Below are 17,895 nucleotides of genomic sequence, written 5' to 3' on the forward strand. Positions count from 1 at the left end.
ATCCCGAATATTTGCTTTTATCGCTGCAAGTAGCTGTGATTTGCATCTGTTGGTCGTACAGCTGTAATGTCGGGAAATGGTGCATCCAACCAATCGGGTGACAGACGGCGGTGGAGACTGGAATTGAACAGCAGGCAGCAGCTGGTCTGACTTTGAACAGCATCAAATCATTTCAGCGCTGTGAACAATGGACGTGCAGCTCTTCAGTGGCACATGTACCTGTATATAAACATTGACCACCTACACACCAATCATCACCTCCCCCGTCTCTTCTTTGTTCCCAACTTTTCCCTTCCATCATCTCCTTTCCTCTCATTTCAGCCAAGAGCATCAATATCCATCTTCACATACCCCCATCTACCACTCTCACCAGCAGCATCAGCCACCTCACTATAAACAATCCTTAGCTCTAGCACCACCAGACACGCTACCCTCCCGTCTTCAGCTGCGGCTGTCCACGGCTTTTATAGTTGCAGTGTTTGTTTACATCTACAACTCTGGCCACCCCCTTTCCCAAACTTCATCCCCCTTCATCTCTCGATACCAATTGGCACTGGCCATCATGTCTCAACCACCCGCAGACACGGCCACCAGCCAAAACGCCCAATCCTGCCGTCTTCTCCAAGTCCCGGCAGAGATCCTCGACAGGATAACATGGCACCTCACCACCCCCGAGCTGTGCAACCTCCGCATCACCTGCAAATCCGTCCAAGAGGCCCTCTACTACAGCTTCACCACCGAGTTCTTCACCCGCAAGCAGTTCATGGTCTCCGAGTTCAGCCTCAGGGCCCTCATGGACATCTCCAAAAGTCGTCTGGCCGCACACTTGCGCCACGTCCATTTCGGCCTTGACCAGCTCGGCACGAACACCACCCCCTCGGCGCACGGGGACCAAGCGCGCATTTTTGCACAGCGTTTGCTCGAGCAGGAGACGCTCTGGTCGCTCGGGCTGGTTCCCAAGTACATGGCCGAGGCTTTCGGCCGCTTGCCAAACCTAGAGTCGGTGGTTGTCCGTGACTTCAACTCCAACAGGAGATCTCGGGATGGCCCTCACGCTCACTGGTTGAGCTACGGCACCCAAACCATGCTGAGGGAAACCAGCGTTCGGCCCTCCAGTTATGGGTTCTTCGGCCAGGGCTCAGTACAGCATGGCTTCGTCAACCAAATGTTCAAGGCCGTCGTCCATGCGCTAGGAATGGCGAATGCCCGTCCGACGGCCATTGAAGTCATGGAGAGACAGGGCCACCCGCTTTTCGACTCTGCTTTCTATGTGCATCCAGATTTCGAAGCTGCCGTTATCCCTGTTCTCCGAGGTCTTACAAGACTGCACCTGACCCTTGAAGCGAACGCGAGTGCCATCGGCTATGACGATAGGCCGTATCAACGGCTTAGCCTGACCAAGTTCCTACGACACTGCGATGGGTTAGAGGAGCTCCGCATCAACGGAAAGCACAACACTAGCACATACGATATTCGCAACAGCCTCAGAAACCTCTATGACTGGTTCTCGGACGCAGAGGAAGCATCGGCAAAGGACGCCCGGGAAGTGGCCAAGTCGCTATCTCTCGATGGACGAAACAGCAATCTCTCATTGCATGCTCCGATAAAGTTCCCTCGGTTGCAAAACATAAGCTTGGGCATGACGTCCTTTACCGTCAAGGATCTCGTGGGCCTCATTGCCAGGTTCGCCGACACACTCCAGCACCTCGAAATATGGAGAATCAAACTGGTGTTTGAGGACCGCAGCCTTAACAAAAGCCAGATACTGGAGAACAGACAGATTCTCTTCGCCCGGATGCTGAAGGAGTTGCTAAACGTACCCAACCTCAACCTTCGACACATCAAGTTGGGCAGCATGGAGCAGATATGGTACCCCTCCGACGGGCAGTACATCTTGGAGGAGGTGGACTTTAAGCCTACTGCGAAAACGACGGATGAAGACGTCGATGCTGGAGTCGAACGCGTGACTGGGGTGTTGCAATATACCGGCCCAGATTGGAGACATTTTGTGGCCCACGAGATGATTCCTCGGTTATACACACCTAGGGTTAAAGGTAAGCATATCGCTTGGATGGCAGGCATGTTGCTACTTTTGCTGACCAGTCATATTAGACGAAGAAGAAATTCAAGACGAGGATAATGAAAATGAAGAGGATGAAGAAAATGACGACGACGACGACAATGACAATGACAATATGGATCAGGACGAGGAGTCTTAGTGGATTTGTAATTACATAGACTAGGGTCACCAAGGGATTTCTAACCAGTGCATCAATTTATATCTAGATAACGACGACAAACTTTGCAGTGTCTGCTTTCAACATCTAGAATCATGACATTCTTCACACAACCGTGTTTTCAACTCTTTCTTCATTCATTGTATTGGATCTCTCTTCTTCTTTTTCTAAAAAAAATTCAGCGCGCATGCTATACAAATGCCAGCCAACAAGTTTTTTTTCAACTCATGGTATACCCTCCGCCACACCTCAACTTCATGAACTTCATCTTTCCAAAAAAAGAAAAAATAAAAAAGAAAAAAAATCTTATACCAAAAAAAAAACAAAATCCAAAACAAAAGCAATCAAGCAAAAGAAGCATAAAAAAAAAGGAACGTGGGTGTCCGTCTATCTAAAGAGCTAAAAAGGCAGGCTTCGCACGAAATTTAAAATAAAAAGGGTAATAATGATGAATGATTTGAAAAAAAAAATGATCCCAACACCATTTTTTTCGTCCGTTACTGATTGGTATCATAAAATCAGAGGAGCCAGCCAGCTAGCCCGCTGTTCCCTCATGTTCTATACCGGCCGAGGAAAGAAGAAAAAAAAAGAGCTTTATCTTGTTTTTGTGTGTGTAAGTGTGTTGGTTGGTTCATGACTCAGATGCAAATAAAAAACATCATCTTTCTCTCGTCAAAGAAAAACAAGGCTTGAGATCGTTATAGATGCCATCATACCATGTCGTGAATTCATACCCGCGTTTGCGTGCTTCATGATGCAAAAAGGCCAGATTGGTAAGAGACGAACAAAGGGAATATGGTAAGAGTATGCCCTCTGTTCAAAGATGCATTTGTGTCGCCTTAGCATGGACGCAAACGCCGGGGGAAAAAGGATCAAAAAAACAATGAATAAATCATCATGAGAGAGCAATAGCCAAGTAGAGAGTCCTTTGTTGTTCCAACTTGGCTACCGTACTCGTATACGAATACTGTGGGGAAAGAGGCCAATCAACTGAGTCCCATAAACTCGTTTTGTCGCAGGAAGCTCGAGGCAAGCTCGTCGCCACCCTGCTCTGCCGCTTCCATCCAGTGGACAGCGACGCACATCAAACCTGGATCAGTTCTAACATCACCTTCGTTGCCACCGGAGAGCGGCCCATCGCCAGAGCCGCCATTTCCGGATCCCGGGCCTCTCGAGGAAACACCTACACTGCCAAGACCGCCAGCACCAGAGCCGCCGAGGCCGCCTCTGGTGCGGCCATACTTCTCCATGACCGTTTGCTTAAACACCTCCCTCGGCTTGGACAAGGGAAGCGTTGTTCTTTCAACAGATTCGGGGTTAGATAAGTAGAACAAGGCCAGCTCACGCTGCGCCGTGGGGTATCCTTCTTTAGCGGTAATGGTCCACATTTTACCAACATCGTTCAGTCCATACGTGGTGGAGGGGGGTGGGGGAGTACCGGTCGTTGACTGAGGTGTGTCGAGGGGAGAAGCGTTATCAGTAGATGACTGGCGAGCGTGCGCATGGGCTGCAACCACCTCGTCTGCCATCTCCACCATGGTTCGGCACACCTCCGATTTCAGCTTGAGCGCTGCGAGTCCTGCATTCCAGAAGGCTTTGCCCTTCTCTGGCCTATCAAGGGTCGAGGCAGGGACAAAAGCAGCGATGAACTGCAAGTCACGGAAAAGGGATTTTGGTCGAATCGATGCGTCTCGGAAGAGAGTGTAAAGCTCCTTGGTGATGAGGTCTGAGTTGGATGCACCACCAGACACAATAGATCGCGTCTCCGAGTTGGATCCGCGAGATGTGAAAGAAAATCCGGTCGACGGAAGGCCGGATTGGATAGCTTGTAGTCGGCGCTCCTTGACATTGTCAATCATGCCCTCCAACGGAGTGGGGCGAGAGGTTGAACCGTGATCTTCCACGATGCTGGAACCTGCATCAGATCTGTTCCATCGCGCCCTCTTCGGACCACTTGACAGCATCGAAGCGATGATGAGCTGTTCCAACTCGTTCAGGGCATTCAGCTTTGCGTAAGGGTTGGGATGGACACAGAACATGTTCAGAAGACGCTGGTAAGCCTTCTTAAAGGGAAATTCATTCGAGGTTTCCTTGGGGACGGGGGGTGGATCAATCGTAGCCATGGGAGACTCTGGAGAAGCTACGGGGCTGTTGTCGGCGGGCTCGGACGCTCTGTCAGAATTGTCGGTCGGATTCCTGAGGTTTCCGAAGCTCCTCTTCTTTTCGAGACCCCTCGGCCTACCCACTCCTGATTTCGACATGGACTTCTTGTCAGACTTGCGACGAGCTCGTCTCTCCAAGGCGTCCTTCCTATCGATGCATTGCTGACCAAGCTTGTTGAACCAGCCGTCAGTCTCCGAGCCCCGTGCTAGAACTTGGTTGCCCAGATCAGACAGCAACAAGCTGGTGAGAGTTTGCTTGAGCTCGTTCAAAAATCTCGTCTTTTCATCATCATTGCGATACTGCTGAATAGTGTCGTTGGATGAAGCAGCTGTGCTTGGTCGGCCGGTGGACACGCTTGTGATTGACGGAATCGTGTGGTGAGGAGCCGAGAAAGTTGTCGACACGTTGGTCAGGCTGGTGGTGGGCGAGTATCGCGATGGGGCCGAGCTGGTAGACATGGCCGGTTGGAACGGCGACCAAAATGTGCCCGAAGAATCGACAGGGGACGCCTTGTCAAAGTATTCTTGCCCATCGGGAATATCAGCGAGCATTCCGCCAGTCCTCGAGTGGCTATGCCTCGACGAGTCCAAAGAGTGATGGCTGGTGTTGTTGTTTGTCATGGATCTCAGATCGCGGGCAAAGGAACTAGAACGCCCAGATGACGATGACGTATGGCGCCTATCTTGCTCGCTGATGATGCTCGTGGAGTCGTCACCACCCCACGAGTGATCGCGGTCTCTTGCTTTGCTGCGATCGTATACCAGCTTGTCACGTTTGTACAGATCGCCCGACCAGAGCACTGGCGCCTCTCGGATAGTTTCTCCAACCAGCTTATTGACGCATCGGTCCACCTCACAACAGAACCGGTGGATCCTTTCCTCTCCCTGGCAAAAGTTCTCGATCCCGTACTGGTGAAGCCACGCGGAGGTCATCTCTGCCTGATCATCGCTAAGCTTGTTCGGCCCGCCTTGCTCCTCCGAAGCGGCCAGGAGGTCCATAATCTGCGATTCGGTGCGGTAGAGGTAGGAGGAACTAGGACCGCGGTTGTTGTGAGCCCTTGACCGCTGAAACGAGCTCCAACGACGCGGCATACCCATGGTCTTGAGAGCCTGACAAATGTCACGGCTGTGCGCATATTCCTTGGAATTGCGAACGTCGGTCACGTACCACATCTTGTCGCGGATGGCATTGACGCGCTTCATCATGGTGTCGATCAGGCCTTCGTGGCGTTCTTGGCTTTGCTTCAGCCAGACGAGCCAAGCATCATACTCTTCGATGGCAGATGCAGAGCGGCGAATGGCGTCGCGTGGTCCCCTAGCTAGAATGTTGATCAGAGCAGCGAATCCGTCCTGTCTGAGTGAGCTCGATGCCAGCGCCGTAAGCTGGTTCAGCGTCTTCCAGTACATGTGTGCCGAAACAAAGTCTGCTTGAGCCTTTGACTGAGACGAGGCCGCCTTTAGCATCGTGATTAAGACGGGCTCAGACTCTTCGGGCTCCTTCGGCGTCAAGTCGGTAGTAGAAATTGTGCCGTCGACACCCATTTGCTTTCGGTAAGGATTCCGGCTGGCAACGGTCTTCTCTGGCTGGATGATTCTGTTCCGTGACGTGTATTTCCTGAGACCCGAAGCCCGATTGCTGAGCTGCGCTCGTCCACGCTCAGGCTCCAGGCTGCGAGGAATCTCATAATCTTCCACCAGCTTCAGAACAGAGTTGCGCAGCTGATGATAGTCCTTGTCCAGCTCGGGGCGCTGCGGTGTCTCATCCTCATCGGTATCAGTGCTGGATGAGTTTTCTTCATCCTCGAGCTCGTCATCCGGATCGTAGGTCATCTGTGTAGATAGGCTCTTTCCGTCAGGGGAGATGAAGAGAACTACCCACCTCTCGGCGCATGGGTGGCTTGATCCGCGAACAACGTCTGAACCGAGGTTTTGTTGCATTTCATGGATGGCGAGTCTGAGGCGATAGCCATCATCCTCATACTTGCTCAGGCGTCTTTGCTCCTCGGGGTCCTCGGCAGGGGGAGAGTAGCGCGGGGTTGCAGTGTTGAGGTCGTAGATGAAGTCGCGAGACGTGGTAGCGTCACTCATGATGGATGAGGCACTGGTGCTGATAATCGAGGCCGTATCAAAGCTGTTCTTGTGGTGATTGGCCATGGAGATGGGCTGGGAGATGGCCGACAGCCCGGAAATGGAGGCTGGGCCAGAACGTGCGGAATGGGGTCGCTTCTCCGGGAAGAGAGCATTCACCAGCGTTGCCAGGTCGGCAGGGCTGATGACCAAGTAGGGGCGGACCTCAACAGTCTCCCTGAGGGAGGTGATAGATCTGGCCGGCAGGAGCTTAGCGGCGGGAACCTTGGACCGGGTCCCCTGGAACCTGGCGAGGATGTTCTCCACGTGGCCTTTGATCTTGGGCGGGATGTTCACGGGGACGCAGGTGGCCGAAGGCTTTCCACTCCACATGCTTGAAACGTATTCATGGGCTTTCATGGCAACCTTTTTCAGGATCTTCTCCCTGGCATAGGGAGTGATGTGATACTCAGCTAGCATGCCATAGTATTCGGGGTGGATGATGACGCCGAGCAGGAAGACAAAGAAGAGGCATCTCCAGACGAGCCACTTGGAGGTGTTCTCCACGAATTTGTTTTCGAGCTTGCTCAGGATGGCATTTCCAAGTTCCAGGAGGCCCTCAGGGATACCGGTAGCATCCTCGTCGTCGACCAGCTCAAACAAGCCGTTGACGGCGCGGTCGTAAAAGTCCTTGGCCGCGAGTTCATCCGACTGGTTCCAGTCCGAGAGGTTGAACCGAGTGCCGTGCTGATCCTCTGCGCGATCTAGCAGGAAAGCACCATCTTCAAGGATCTTCATCAGGTACCACTCCATGTTGGATTTACCAGACCAATCGCGCATAGCTGTCCAGATGTTTAGCACGCAAATCAGGAAGTGTTCACCGGCGGACTTGGGTTCGGCAATCAGCCTGGCCAGGACCGTGGCCCAGATGTCGGTGCGTCGCTGGTCCTCGGAGCTATCCGGGCCGGCCGAATTGGCAAAACAAGCATGGATCAGGATCGAGAGGGGGTCATGTCTCTGGAAAGAAAGGAGCCTCTCGATGTCTGTATTAGAGGTGCTACGTCCCGAGGCACTTGCATGAGGCCGGTTGGGGTTCCTCGTGGGGAACGGGAGAACCGACTCAACCGGCTCCAAACCTTTGTGGAAATTCAAAAAGACATTCAATTCCGAGCTCGAGAGGGCACATATGCGAGTGGCAAGGTAGTCTGGGTTGGTTCGGATCTGGGTCAGAAACTCGATAAAGGTCTCTCTTGCGGAAGCAGAGATGTCATGCAAAAACGGGGTGATGGACTTGAGCGGATCGACGACGCCAATTGTTGAGTTGGTGGGTGTGTCCAGGCTCTCGGACGAGCCCAGGGCGGCAGAGGAGGACAGAGATTCCAGCTCCGGCTCCAGAAGAGCATATCGGCGGAGCTCATCGCAGCTCTTGCGGACGTCGTGGATGGCATTGTACAGGGCCGCAAAGTTGTCCTTGTCGTCTTTCCGAAAGCTCTCAACAAGGTAGCGATGGGCCATCTCGCCGCAGCGCGTCAGGCGGGCGCTCAATGCAGTGGAGATGAGGCTCCTCTGCAGGCGGATTCGGGTGTTGGCGCGCTTGCGCTCCTGGTATTTGGAGAGGCGCACAACGTGGGCAAGCTCCTCAAGCGTGGTGTTGTCACTGTCCCGCACCAGGTGGGTATTCGTGTACATGGACGTATCGTGCAGCAGGGGCTTCTTGGTGAACTTTGACCCCGGCAGAGTCTCGTTTGACGAGCTCGTCGGAGTCAGCGGGCGGTAGTTGGAGCCATGCCTTGCGTTGCTCGAGTTTGGCAGGTTGGGCTGTGCCACAATGGCCTTTCGAGAGGCCATGGGAGACTGATGGCGGGGGTGACGTCCACGGCGAGGGACATCATCGCTCAGGCGCAAGGCCAAGGTCTGGGGGATGTCGGAGGAGCGAGTGGGCGTCGGGCTGGGACTTCGCGACTCGTACCGCTTTGGCCGCTGAGCATCCACGCCGTTGTTGTTATTGTTACTTGTGCTGTTATTGGCGCCGTTGTTCTTGTCCGGTGACGGAGTGGAAGATCTCGATTCGTGCGTAACCGTGGGTGACACGGCTGAACCAGTGGCATGAACCATCAGTACACGAGTGCAATGTCAAATGTCCGGGAGAAAGCTGGGCCAGAGGACGGCGGCAACGTACGTGGGGAGGATTGAATGCAGTCTGGCGATGAGAGAGAGCGTTGCATGGGGATCATTCTTGTTCCCTGGACAAGGTGAGTGGGTATAGTAGGGCTCAAAGGCCGTTGCAACTATGGCTCGACCGGCGACTACCGAGACGGGCTATAGCAGTGGTTTGGCTTGCAGCTTCAGCGGTCGAGGGCGATGAAGAAGAAGAAGAAGAAGCCGAGGGTACAAGACAGGTGTAGACAGATGTAGAGATCGGCTCTGAGCTGGCGAGAGAGAGAGAGAGAGAGAGAGAGAGAGAGAGAGAGAGAGAGAGACAGAGGCGGCGAGTTGGAGGAGGTTGGGAGGAAAAAAAGAAGGTCGAGGGTGGTGGGCTGGTTAATAGGTAAAAGAGCTCGGCGGCAGTTTTTTGGAGGGGCTCGGGTGCGGAGGTTTCGCAGGCAAAGGCCAAAAAAGTAGTACGGATGGGAGGGATTCCAAGTAGAAGGTATCAAAACAGGCCTCTGGCGAAGAGCCAGCTCCTTTTGCTATTCGATGCAAAAAAAACAAAAAAAACAGCAGGAATAGGAGAGACGGCTGCGGCCAAGGCCAAAGGCAGCAGCTGACGAGCTAATAATAATACTGCTATTATTATTATTAAGATGGGATGCGAGAGAAAAGGCTGGACAAGGTCTGGTCGAGTGCCAAGGGCGAGGGACTGGAAGTGATTGAAGCTGTAAGGCACAATGCGCTGGAGCCGGCGTGGGGTAGCAAAAACAGGCCTGGTGCTTAGCGCTGCTCCCAGGCTTGGGCCCCACCGATAGCACGGCAATGGAGCTGCTAGGGTCGAGTTTATAGGGCCTGTCGCCGCTGGATCGCGAGGGTTCGGCGGCTGGAGGTGGAGTGTTTTTTTTTTCTTCTTCTTAGGTAGTATGTTCCTTCGGCTGGCTTTGCTTTGCTGTGCTGGTGTTTGACAGCTGTCTGCCCCTGGCAGTACTTTCAAGTGCTTGCTGGCACTCGTATATCCAAAGGTAGCTATTTTAGACGTCGGGCTGTGCCGGACTGGACCAGGCCATCTTTTGTCTCTGTGCAGGTGCGGTGTAGGCAGAGCGAATAGAAGACGGGAGTGACGTGAGTTGTGAGCTGGATCGGGGGCGCTGACGAAGAGACGACGCAACGGGAGACAGAGAGAGAGAGAGAGCACGAGTCGCCAACGGCGAAGTTTGCTGGCACGGGCACAGGCACCTTGAGGCAGGGCAATATCGGTATGTAGGTCTCGAATCAAGACGGCAAATCTCGGTGCGAGGATGGAAGGGTGCACTCTCGTTGGCCTAGTGGCGATGATATGATACGATGGCTCTTAGTCGAACGGCCGGCGCTACACAAGGGCACGAGCAGCCAGCGGAATTTCACAACAGACACGGCAGTGTACAAGTAGGATACGATCGATACTTTTTTTTTCCAGGCAGAGGAAGGGAAGAGTGGCGGTGGCTTCGAGACGAGACGAGATACGAATTACACAAACAAAAACAGCGTGGAGGCATGATATACTACCCGCACCCGTCCGTCACGCAGCAGCGCGGGCTTACATGTTCCATCCATGGCACATTGCATACAGTCCGGTCCAGTCCGGTCCAGTCCAGTTGAGCCTGAGCAGGTAGGTACTCATGCTCGTACATATGTGCCTCACTCTGTCAACACCTTGCCTTGCCTTACAGTAGTAGCATTGATGCAATCGTTACGACGAGTGACAATCAATACGGCCTGGATCCATGGCTACCTTACCTTACCTTGCGGTAACGACATGGAGAGAAGGGAAGGGCACGAACGAGGGCGATGCAATGCATCCATCCATCCATCCATCCATGCACACAGCTCGACTGGCGGCGTTGGGCTGGGCCACACAACACGCTCTCACGCTCCTCATGCCCTCACGCTTCCCGCGCGCCGCTTTTGGTGCACAGACACCACGCATACATACATGATACATGGCATGCAGCCGTACGGGAAGCGTGGGAGCCAGACTGTGCGCGCAAGTGACTCGAAAAAAGCGACGAGGGGTGCGCGCGGTTGTCTGGTTGCAAGTGGTCGGGAGCAGCAGATGGATGAGTTGGCAGTGCATTGCATTGGCATCGTGCCTCAAACCCCATCCGGGACGCAATCGCATCCACCGGCCAATCCATGTCCACCACGAAACCGCCCCAGCCCTCGCCCAATCTGCGTCGTCCACGCCATGCGGCAGCAACGAGATGGATGCCAGCTCACGCACAAGGGCCCAATCAGGCGCCGCGCCCGACACCTCCATGCGTCCCAACGGCTCCCCTTTGCCTTTGCCTCCCAGCCCGTCCAGCATCTCCCAGCAAGCACCGGCAGTAGCACCAAAAGGCATGTCCGTCCAACCGCCTCTCGCATCGCCATCCGCGCGCGCTCCCTTGTCTTGCCTTGTCTTGCTCTCTCCGTCTCCGTTTCTGCTTCTCTTCCTTGGCCCCCGAGCGCCCCGATCAATCACGACAAAACCCGCCCTCTCGGCCAATGGCCCAGGCAGTTCGTTCGTCTTCCGTCATGCGCCGCGTCGCCTGACATGCAACAACCGCGAGCAAGTGTGTCGTGAATAATACCCAATACCAGAACCTTGCCGTTGCCCTATTACGCTACAGTATGCCGTGACTATCCAAACATGTACCAGTCAGCAAGGCGAAGCACCAAAATCAACATCCATACCATTTCGAGCTTTGAGTGGTGGGTATTTCTCTCTCTTCCTCCCTCGGCGGGCCTCGCCTACTGTAGTGCCCTCTTACATGTACAGACAACATCTCCACAGCTTCCTTCTTCAAGCTCGCTGCAGTGTAATACCGTAATCGAATGGATTGGATGTCATTCAATCTTGCACCAATTTCTGCCGCCCGTATTCCAGACCTCCCCCCAAGTTGAGCTGCCGCCGCGTCACATGATTCATCACCTGCACCTCAGAAGCTCTCTGCATCTTCCCGGGATCCTTTGGCTGCAGCATCTTCTAGTGCCTGCAACTTGCAACAGACCCGGACTACCTAATAACCTCGCAGGTACCTGGCCAACCGCCGCCGGCATGCGCACTTTGATAGGTACCCCCCCATCCTACTCATACCATCTTGACCTCCTTTCCGTGGCCTCTCGGCCTGGCATCCTCCAATTACAGCCAAACAATCGCTCGATTGTCCAGCCGCCCAAGCGGTGTAACTAGCGGCTGCTGAGGGCTTTCCGAGGCTCTGGTCGGTGCGCTGACAATTGTCGTGACTGGGGGGTGGGAGAGCCTCTTTGACAACTCACCGCAGAACGAACCTAGCCTGCCTTTGGCGAGTGCCATCCCCGTTCCAGGAAGCTTCACATATTCGACTCACTGGATTGGGACGTGGCTTGGCCTAAATCAAGTCTGCTAGTGCACAGGGGGCGGCGAAAAAGAAGCTTTTCTGCTCTCTTGTGGAACGCTACAAGAAGTTGCTGCTAGTGCTAAACGGAGAACGATACGATACGGTACATACAGGCGGATATTCTGCTTATACAGCTTTTTTTTCCCCTGCCCATTGCCAAGATGAGAAAGATGAGAGGGTCCCCCTTCAGCCGGTCTTTGGATCCTCATTCTGCCCGGCCTGCATGAACGGCGCCTTCTCGAGGGCTCTGGCCTGAATCTCCCATATTCTCTTCCCGAGCCTTACAAGGTCTGGCCCAAACTGCTCCACCAACGCCTGTTGATCCATGTGACCCTCCGATATCTTGTTGCTTCGCTCTTCGTCGGAGCCAAACGTCAAGACCCTCCACAGCGTCTTCCAGTATTCTATGGCTTCCATCACGTATGGTGAATCGCTCTTGATGTTCGTCGCCACCATGTAAAACGAGGACCTCTTGGCGTGGGCGCTCCTGGGCTTGAACAGCTGGATGGAGGAGAACCTGCTAAACGTGTAGAGCAGGTTCACAGTGTCCACGGCCTCTAGCTTGTGTAGTAGGACCACCATGGTGCCGCCTAGCGAGACGTGTTCGAGCCCAATGGCGAGCTGCGTAGCCGTCAGACGCCGCGACTCCCACGGCTCCCGATAGGCAGCCCGAGCATGGGTTCTCAAAACCTGCCCATCGCAGAAGATGAGATCGAAGCGCCGCTCACGCTCAATGGTTGGCTCCAGCACGAAGCTCTCGGCGTCTGGGTGGTCTTGGGGAGGAATGTCCGTGTAACCCATATCCCCAGCAAACATGGTAATGTCCGCGTATTTGAATGCTACGTTTGGGCCCAGCCGCATGATGACCTCATGTCCTCCCTGAGTGGGTGGCAGCGAGAACCCCGTGGCTTCGGCTCTGGCATTCGTCTTGAGGGCTGATTCTAGGAACCCACCCGGAGCTGCGCAAAAGTCGAGCATCCGGGGTTTGCCGGGCCACCTTGCGTAGACTCGGAGTGCGCCGGTGGCTTGGTTCATCTCGCTGGCAATGCCCTTCATCATTTTATAGAAGAACTTGATCGTCTTTTCATCGGCGTGGTCTGCTTGCTGTCTTTGTTTTTGGAAGAACACATCCCCGGCTTTGTTCTCCCATCCCTAGCATATTGATGAGCAACACTATCTATGAAATCTTGGCTAGAAAACAAGACGTCGGTTGTTTTTGAGAACAACACTCTAATGCAAGTACATGGCATAACATCAAACATACCTTTTGTCGCAGGGCAACCAGGTGCCGATACTCTGGGGCATTCTGGAGCAAATAAGTCTTCAAAATGGATCTCTCTCGTTCGTTCGCATCTGGGCTCAATCTCGTGTCCGTCCCCGTGGAGCTAGACACGCTCGGTGAGTTTGTGGAGGGTGGTGATGACATGTCGTCGTCGTGGGTCAGCTTCATCCAACATGTGGCAGTATCCATACTAGTACGTGAGATCCATCAGAGCATGGCTGGGCCACAACAAAGGGGGCCGGGGTATGCTTTTTAAAAACAGGAAAAGAAAAAAAACCTTGCCTCATCCTCGTACAAGTTATTGGGCGGCCTACGACCCCCAAGGGTATCAATAGGCTTATTCACTGTTGGATCCAATATCCAAAAATCAGCCCAACCGGGGGGCCGTCGTTGATCTCGGCTGTGGCTTTTTCCAGGCAACGAACGCACAGCAGTAATGAACGCAGACGCATTCATGTGCCAGTAACAGCACGTCTTTTCACCTCATCACTTGGTGTGTGACCATCTTCATTTACTGCTTGGGTGGTGAATGAAGACGTCTACCAGTCATAACCCGTAGTCTGTATGCATCTTCCAGAAAGACAGACACTCTTCATTTTCAATATCGACGGCCTCCCGTGTAACCGCTGCGTCACGACGGCCCTCGTGTCAGACAAGGCTGGGCTGTGAAAAAGAAGAACGACAGAGACTGAGAAAGAAAAAAAACAAGGACCCATATAAAGCCAGCCATGCATCTTACTCCACGTCGCCCGTACGGGCAGGTTGCGTCAATTAATCAGGATGCGTGTGCAGGCAAGTGGAATGTGTGTGGTCGCCTTGTTGAAATCGGTGAAAGGGTGGAGGAGAGAAGAGACTCAGAGCCAATACGTACGAGTGCAGATATGGAGATGGGGGTGGGACGACGGTGGCGATGGAGCTTTGTTTTGTGGTAGGGGTGGGGATAGGAGTTGGGAGAGGGTTGAAAGAATCTTTTTGTGTGCGTTTAATCATGCAGTCGAGTTTTGTTTATTTGTTTGTTTGTTTTCTTATTGTTGTTGTGAAGACGCGGTAATGTGGTGCGCTTGCTGGACCGTATAGGTATCGATGTTGTGAGAAATACCCTGGATATTGTACGAATCACTCTGCAAGTATGGAACCATGGAATCTGATATGCTTTGATTTGATATGATGAGAAATCGGATTTTTCTGTTTCAAACGCAACTCCTACCATAAACGTAGCACTGCATGCGACAGCGAACAAACCAACAGAGTTGCTGTATCTCGCTCAAAAAATGGATATGTGATATAATACACAGAGCTGCGCAGCTCGTCTAACGACTCAGATCGCAACAAGCGATGGCCGCTACTGCACCGAGCCTAACTTGCAGCTCACCGTCTAGCAGTCCCTTCCAAATCGAATGTCGAATTCCTTGAGCACGCTCATGATGCTTGCCGCCTCGACCTCGATTGGGATCCTGCCCGTCTGTGTCACCCTAGGCTCGCCCGCCGGATGTGCCTTAAGCTTCGGCAGCCAAGACCCAATCTCGTCGGCCGCCTGCTCAAAGTTGCGATGACTGGACAGTGTTTGGTAGGCCTCCGCGCAGCTCAGCCCAAGACTGGGCAGGCTGGGAAGTGTAATCTTCTCTTGGCTGGGTTTGGACTTGCAACAGCCGCCGCCGGCTCTCTTCCCGCCGCAGCAGCCGTCTGCGCTGGCACCTTGCTCGCGGTTGAAGCTGGCCGCCATCAGTCTGCAGAACAAGCCCGATTTCGGGTCAGCCTGGCACTGAGCGCATGTGCCCGGGCCGTTGGGGCCGCAGCTACCGCGAGAGGCCGAGGCTGTCTGCGGTTGGGAGCGCGCTTGCTTGCGGCGCGGTAGCTTGACTGCTCCGTCGGCTGTCATTTCCATTGCCATGGGTGGCAGCGGGGTGACAACGTCAGACTCCATGGGAGGTGGTGTCCTGGTTTGTCTTGTCACTGGAGGTGAGGCGTCTGCCGGTGTCATGGCGGGAGTTGCCATGGCGGTGTCGGCACAGACGCAATAGGTTCCATCTTTGCAGAATCCGCAACTATCCCTAAAGTCTGTGGAAGGGAGCTGTGGTATGATGGAGCTGGGCTGAGGTGGCGGCAGCTGTGTCGTCCTCTGGAATAGAGAACTAAAGTCTGTTTCTCTGCTGGCGGCCGCCATTGACCGCTGGCGCTTCTCTTGCGATGCTCCTCCTGAGGGAGATATGGGCCGCTTCAAGTCTGGTACGTGGCTGGCAATCTTCGCAGTGTCGTCTAGACACTGACAGGTTGTTCCGAAGCCGCACTTGCCGCACCCACTGACCACTGATGCGAGGACTTCCTCAGCACAGGCGCAGTGTCCATTTGGTGAGCAGCTACCACAGGTGAGATGTGTTTCAGATAGATCATGAGGAGAGTGGTCATCCAACGTTTCAGGCGGTGTAACTATTTGAGAGATGGAAAAGTGCCGTGCCGTTGATTGCTGCTGAGCCAATCGACTGCCCGACAGGTTGTCCGATAGACTGTGCCTTTGCTGGGGAGGCTGGTGATGCTGCTGCCGATTATATGACTGGTGCGGCATGGAAGGTAAGCTGTCTGATCGGAAAGTGGCCTGTTCGTATCTGCGACTGAGCGTCTCGGCCTGCATCTCGGCGCGCATGCGCTCCTGTCGCTCTCGCTCTAGCATACTCTCCAGCAGCAGGCATCTGGATCTAAACGACTGCACATCCAGCTCCAGACTGTGAATCTTATCGGTCAGTTCCTTCTCTCGGTTATCCTGAGTTTTCTTGTGCTCATCCAGCATCTCCTCGAGCTCGCCAACCCGCGCAGCCCGTCTCTCACGGAACGCCCTCTGGGCTGCTCGGTTCTGCGCCTTGCGCTTGGTGGGCGGAGTGTCAGTGGCCGGCTTCCTCCCAGGCTTTGGCCGCGGCGGGATGACCCATTCCTTGGAAGTCATCGACATCTTTGGCTGAGGCTGTTCCATTGGCGGGTTGGGGCTGATGACCGCCGTCATGGACATTTTGTTGACTGGCGGAAGTGAGATGCGCACAAATGGAGCCTGTGGCGGGGCGGCAGATTTTGGCTGAGAGGGCAGAGGCGCGCGTTTGCGAGGAGCCGACGATGCCTCAGGCGGTGAAGGTTCGACTTTGATAGAATGCAAGTCTTGGTTGGCCGTTTGAGCCTCTAGGGATCTGGATTGGAGATGAGGAGATGACGTTGGTGAAATGCTCGCCATGGTGGTGCGAGTCGAGTGGGTTCGGACGAGGATGATGCGTGATTCGCTGTCGGCTGCAGCTCGGAAGCCCGAGAAGGGAAAACTGGGTCCGTTTATGCACGCAGTTGGCTGTGCTTGTTGGCTGTTCTTCGTCTCTCTCTCTGTCTCTTCTCTAGACTCTGCTTTGTCTAGAAATGGAGTGTTGGGAATAAGAATACCCGATATGAAGGTTGTTGTGTATGTGGAATATCCGAAGTCAGGCCTCGGAAGTCGGGGAAGCAGCGCAGGGCGTGCAAGTGGTTATGTACTCTTGTGAGCTGAACGTGGTCTTACACCGAGAATTGCCCGATCACTGCGGGAATCGACTCAGTTCAGTTCTTGTGCAAAGAATTGTCTTGCGTCCACGATAAAGTTGGCAATGCGAGATGGAAGAGATTGCGAGATGCAGAAAGAGAGATGGATGCGGGGCTCGAGAAGATTTGCGAGCTGTAGATTTTCCTTACCCGAGCGTACCCGGCTGGTTCTTATAACGGTCTCACTGGTCCGATTCCAGGAGACTGGGAGTGGGCTTGATCGATTGATAAGATTTGATTGATAAAAATTTGACGCGCCATCCGCTCCACTCCAGTGATGGCAGCCAATCAGTTTTCTTCAGCTACTCAGATCTCCGCAATGAGTCTTTACGTGCTCCATAGTATTGACACATGTTTGACCAAAGACAGCGCACTTCTGCGTTAATTCTGTCGCCTTTTCTATCCGGGTTGGATATCGATACCCATTTAGCATCATCTTATCGATAGAGACTGCAGCATCAATCTAGCCCAGTATCCTGCATCTGCTACTGAGGCAACCGTCCTGTAGTATATTCCGGGCCGTCTCGAGTGCGAATCGACCCATCTTCGTATTCGTGTTATACCCAGTACGAACAATAACTGTTCCGCCCTTTACTCAACAAAGAGGCGGCATCCACTTACTCACCTTGATAGCCCGATTGGTGAGGATCAATGACTAGTGTCTGCTGCCCAGACTTTGGCGGAGCATCTCGAGCTCCGTACACGGGATCATCATACAATATTGGGCCTGACCGACATCGCTAGCTAGAAATTGCCGGATGAACATGCTAACTGTCAAATGGTGCATAACATGGAAACATATCAGGTGAAGATCATGATGGTATATTCTCCATCGAAGGCTCATCGTGACGATCAGTTTGAGTCGTGGTGTGGCCTTTGAGCTGATGTATATGCTTATAATGGGGCTATTCATTAATGCGGGATGCTAAGACCGTGTCGCCAACGAGCTCCATCTAAAGATGTCCACCTCATTGCTGAGGACAGTATCGCAAGTGTCGTCACAACTGTATTGTGTAATTCTCGCCTTTTCTTGATTAAACGGCGACCAA

At 53.6% G+C, this 17,895-nt stretch overlaps 5 protein-coding genes across 5 annotated transcripts; 2 read left to right on the forward strand and 3 right to left on the reverse strand.

The window, feature by feature from the left end:
• Nucleotides 1-562: 562 nt before the first annotated feature.
• Triagg1_1795 (uncharacterized protein) lies at nucleotides 563-2,219 on the forward strand (the record flags this gene model as incomplete). The annotated part of the gene is made up of 2 exons (XM_062895904.1): nucleotides 563-2,054; nucleotides 2,113-2,219. The coding sequence occupies 2 exons, from the start codon at nucleotides 563-565 to the stop codon at nucleotides 2,217-2,219; spliced, it is 1,599 nt and encodes a 532-aa protein (XP_062759334.1).
• Nucleotides 2,220-3,223: 1,004 nt separating this feature from the next.
• Triagg1_1796 (uncharacterized protein) lies at nucleotides 3,224-8,581 on the reverse strand (the record flags this gene model as incomplete). The annotated part of the gene is made up of 1 exon (XM_062895905.1): nucleotides 3,224-8,581. The coding sequence occupies one exon, from the start codon at nucleotides 8,579-8,581 to the stop codon at nucleotides 3,224-3,226; it is 5,358 nt and encodes a 1,785-aa protein (XP_062759335.1).
• Nucleotides 8,582-10,412: 1,831 nt separating this feature from the next.
• On the forward strand, nucleotides 10,413-11,219 carry Triagg1_1797 (uncharacterized protein; the record flags this gene model as incomplete). The annotated part of the gene is made up of 1 exon (XM_062895906.1): nucleotides 10,413-11,219. The coding sequence occupies one exon, from the start codon at nucleotides 10,413-10,415 to the stop codon at nucleotides 11,217-11,219; it is 807 nt and encodes a 268-aa protein (XP_062759336.1).
• A 982-nt stretch (nucleotides 11,220-12,201) lies between these two features.
• Triagg1_1798 (uncharacterized protein) lies at nucleotides 12,202-13,486 on the reverse strand (the record flags this gene model as incomplete). The annotated part of the gene is made up of 2 exons (XM_062895907.1): nucleotides 12,202-13,167; nucleotides 13,280-13,486. The coding sequence occupies 2 exons, from the start codon at nucleotides 13,484-13,486 to the stop codon at nucleotides 12,202-12,204; spliced, it is 1,173 nt and encodes a 390-aa protein (XP_062759337.1).
• Nucleotides 13,487-14,672: 1,186 nt separating this feature from the next.
• Triagg1_1799 (uncharacterized protein) lies at nucleotides 14,673-16,514 on the reverse strand (the record flags this gene model as incomplete). Its single annotated transcript, XM_062895908.1, has 1 exon — nucleotides 14,673-16,514. The coding sequence occupies one exon, from the start codon at nucleotides 16,512-16,514 to the stop codon at nucleotides 14,673-14,675; it is 1,842 nt and encodes a 613-aa protein (XP_062759338.1).
• Between the last annotated feature and the right edge of the window lie 1,381 nt (nucleotides 16,515-17,895).

This window comes from Trichoderma aggressivum (genome assembly GCF_033847375.1).
Source record: "Trichoderma aggressivum f. europaeum strain CBS 100526 chromosome Unknown scaffold_004, whole genome shotgun sequence".
Taxonomy (NCBI): domain Eukaryota; kingdom Fungi; phylum Ascomycota; class Sordariomycetes; order Hypocreales; family Hypocreaceae; genus Trichoderma; species Trichoderma aggressivum.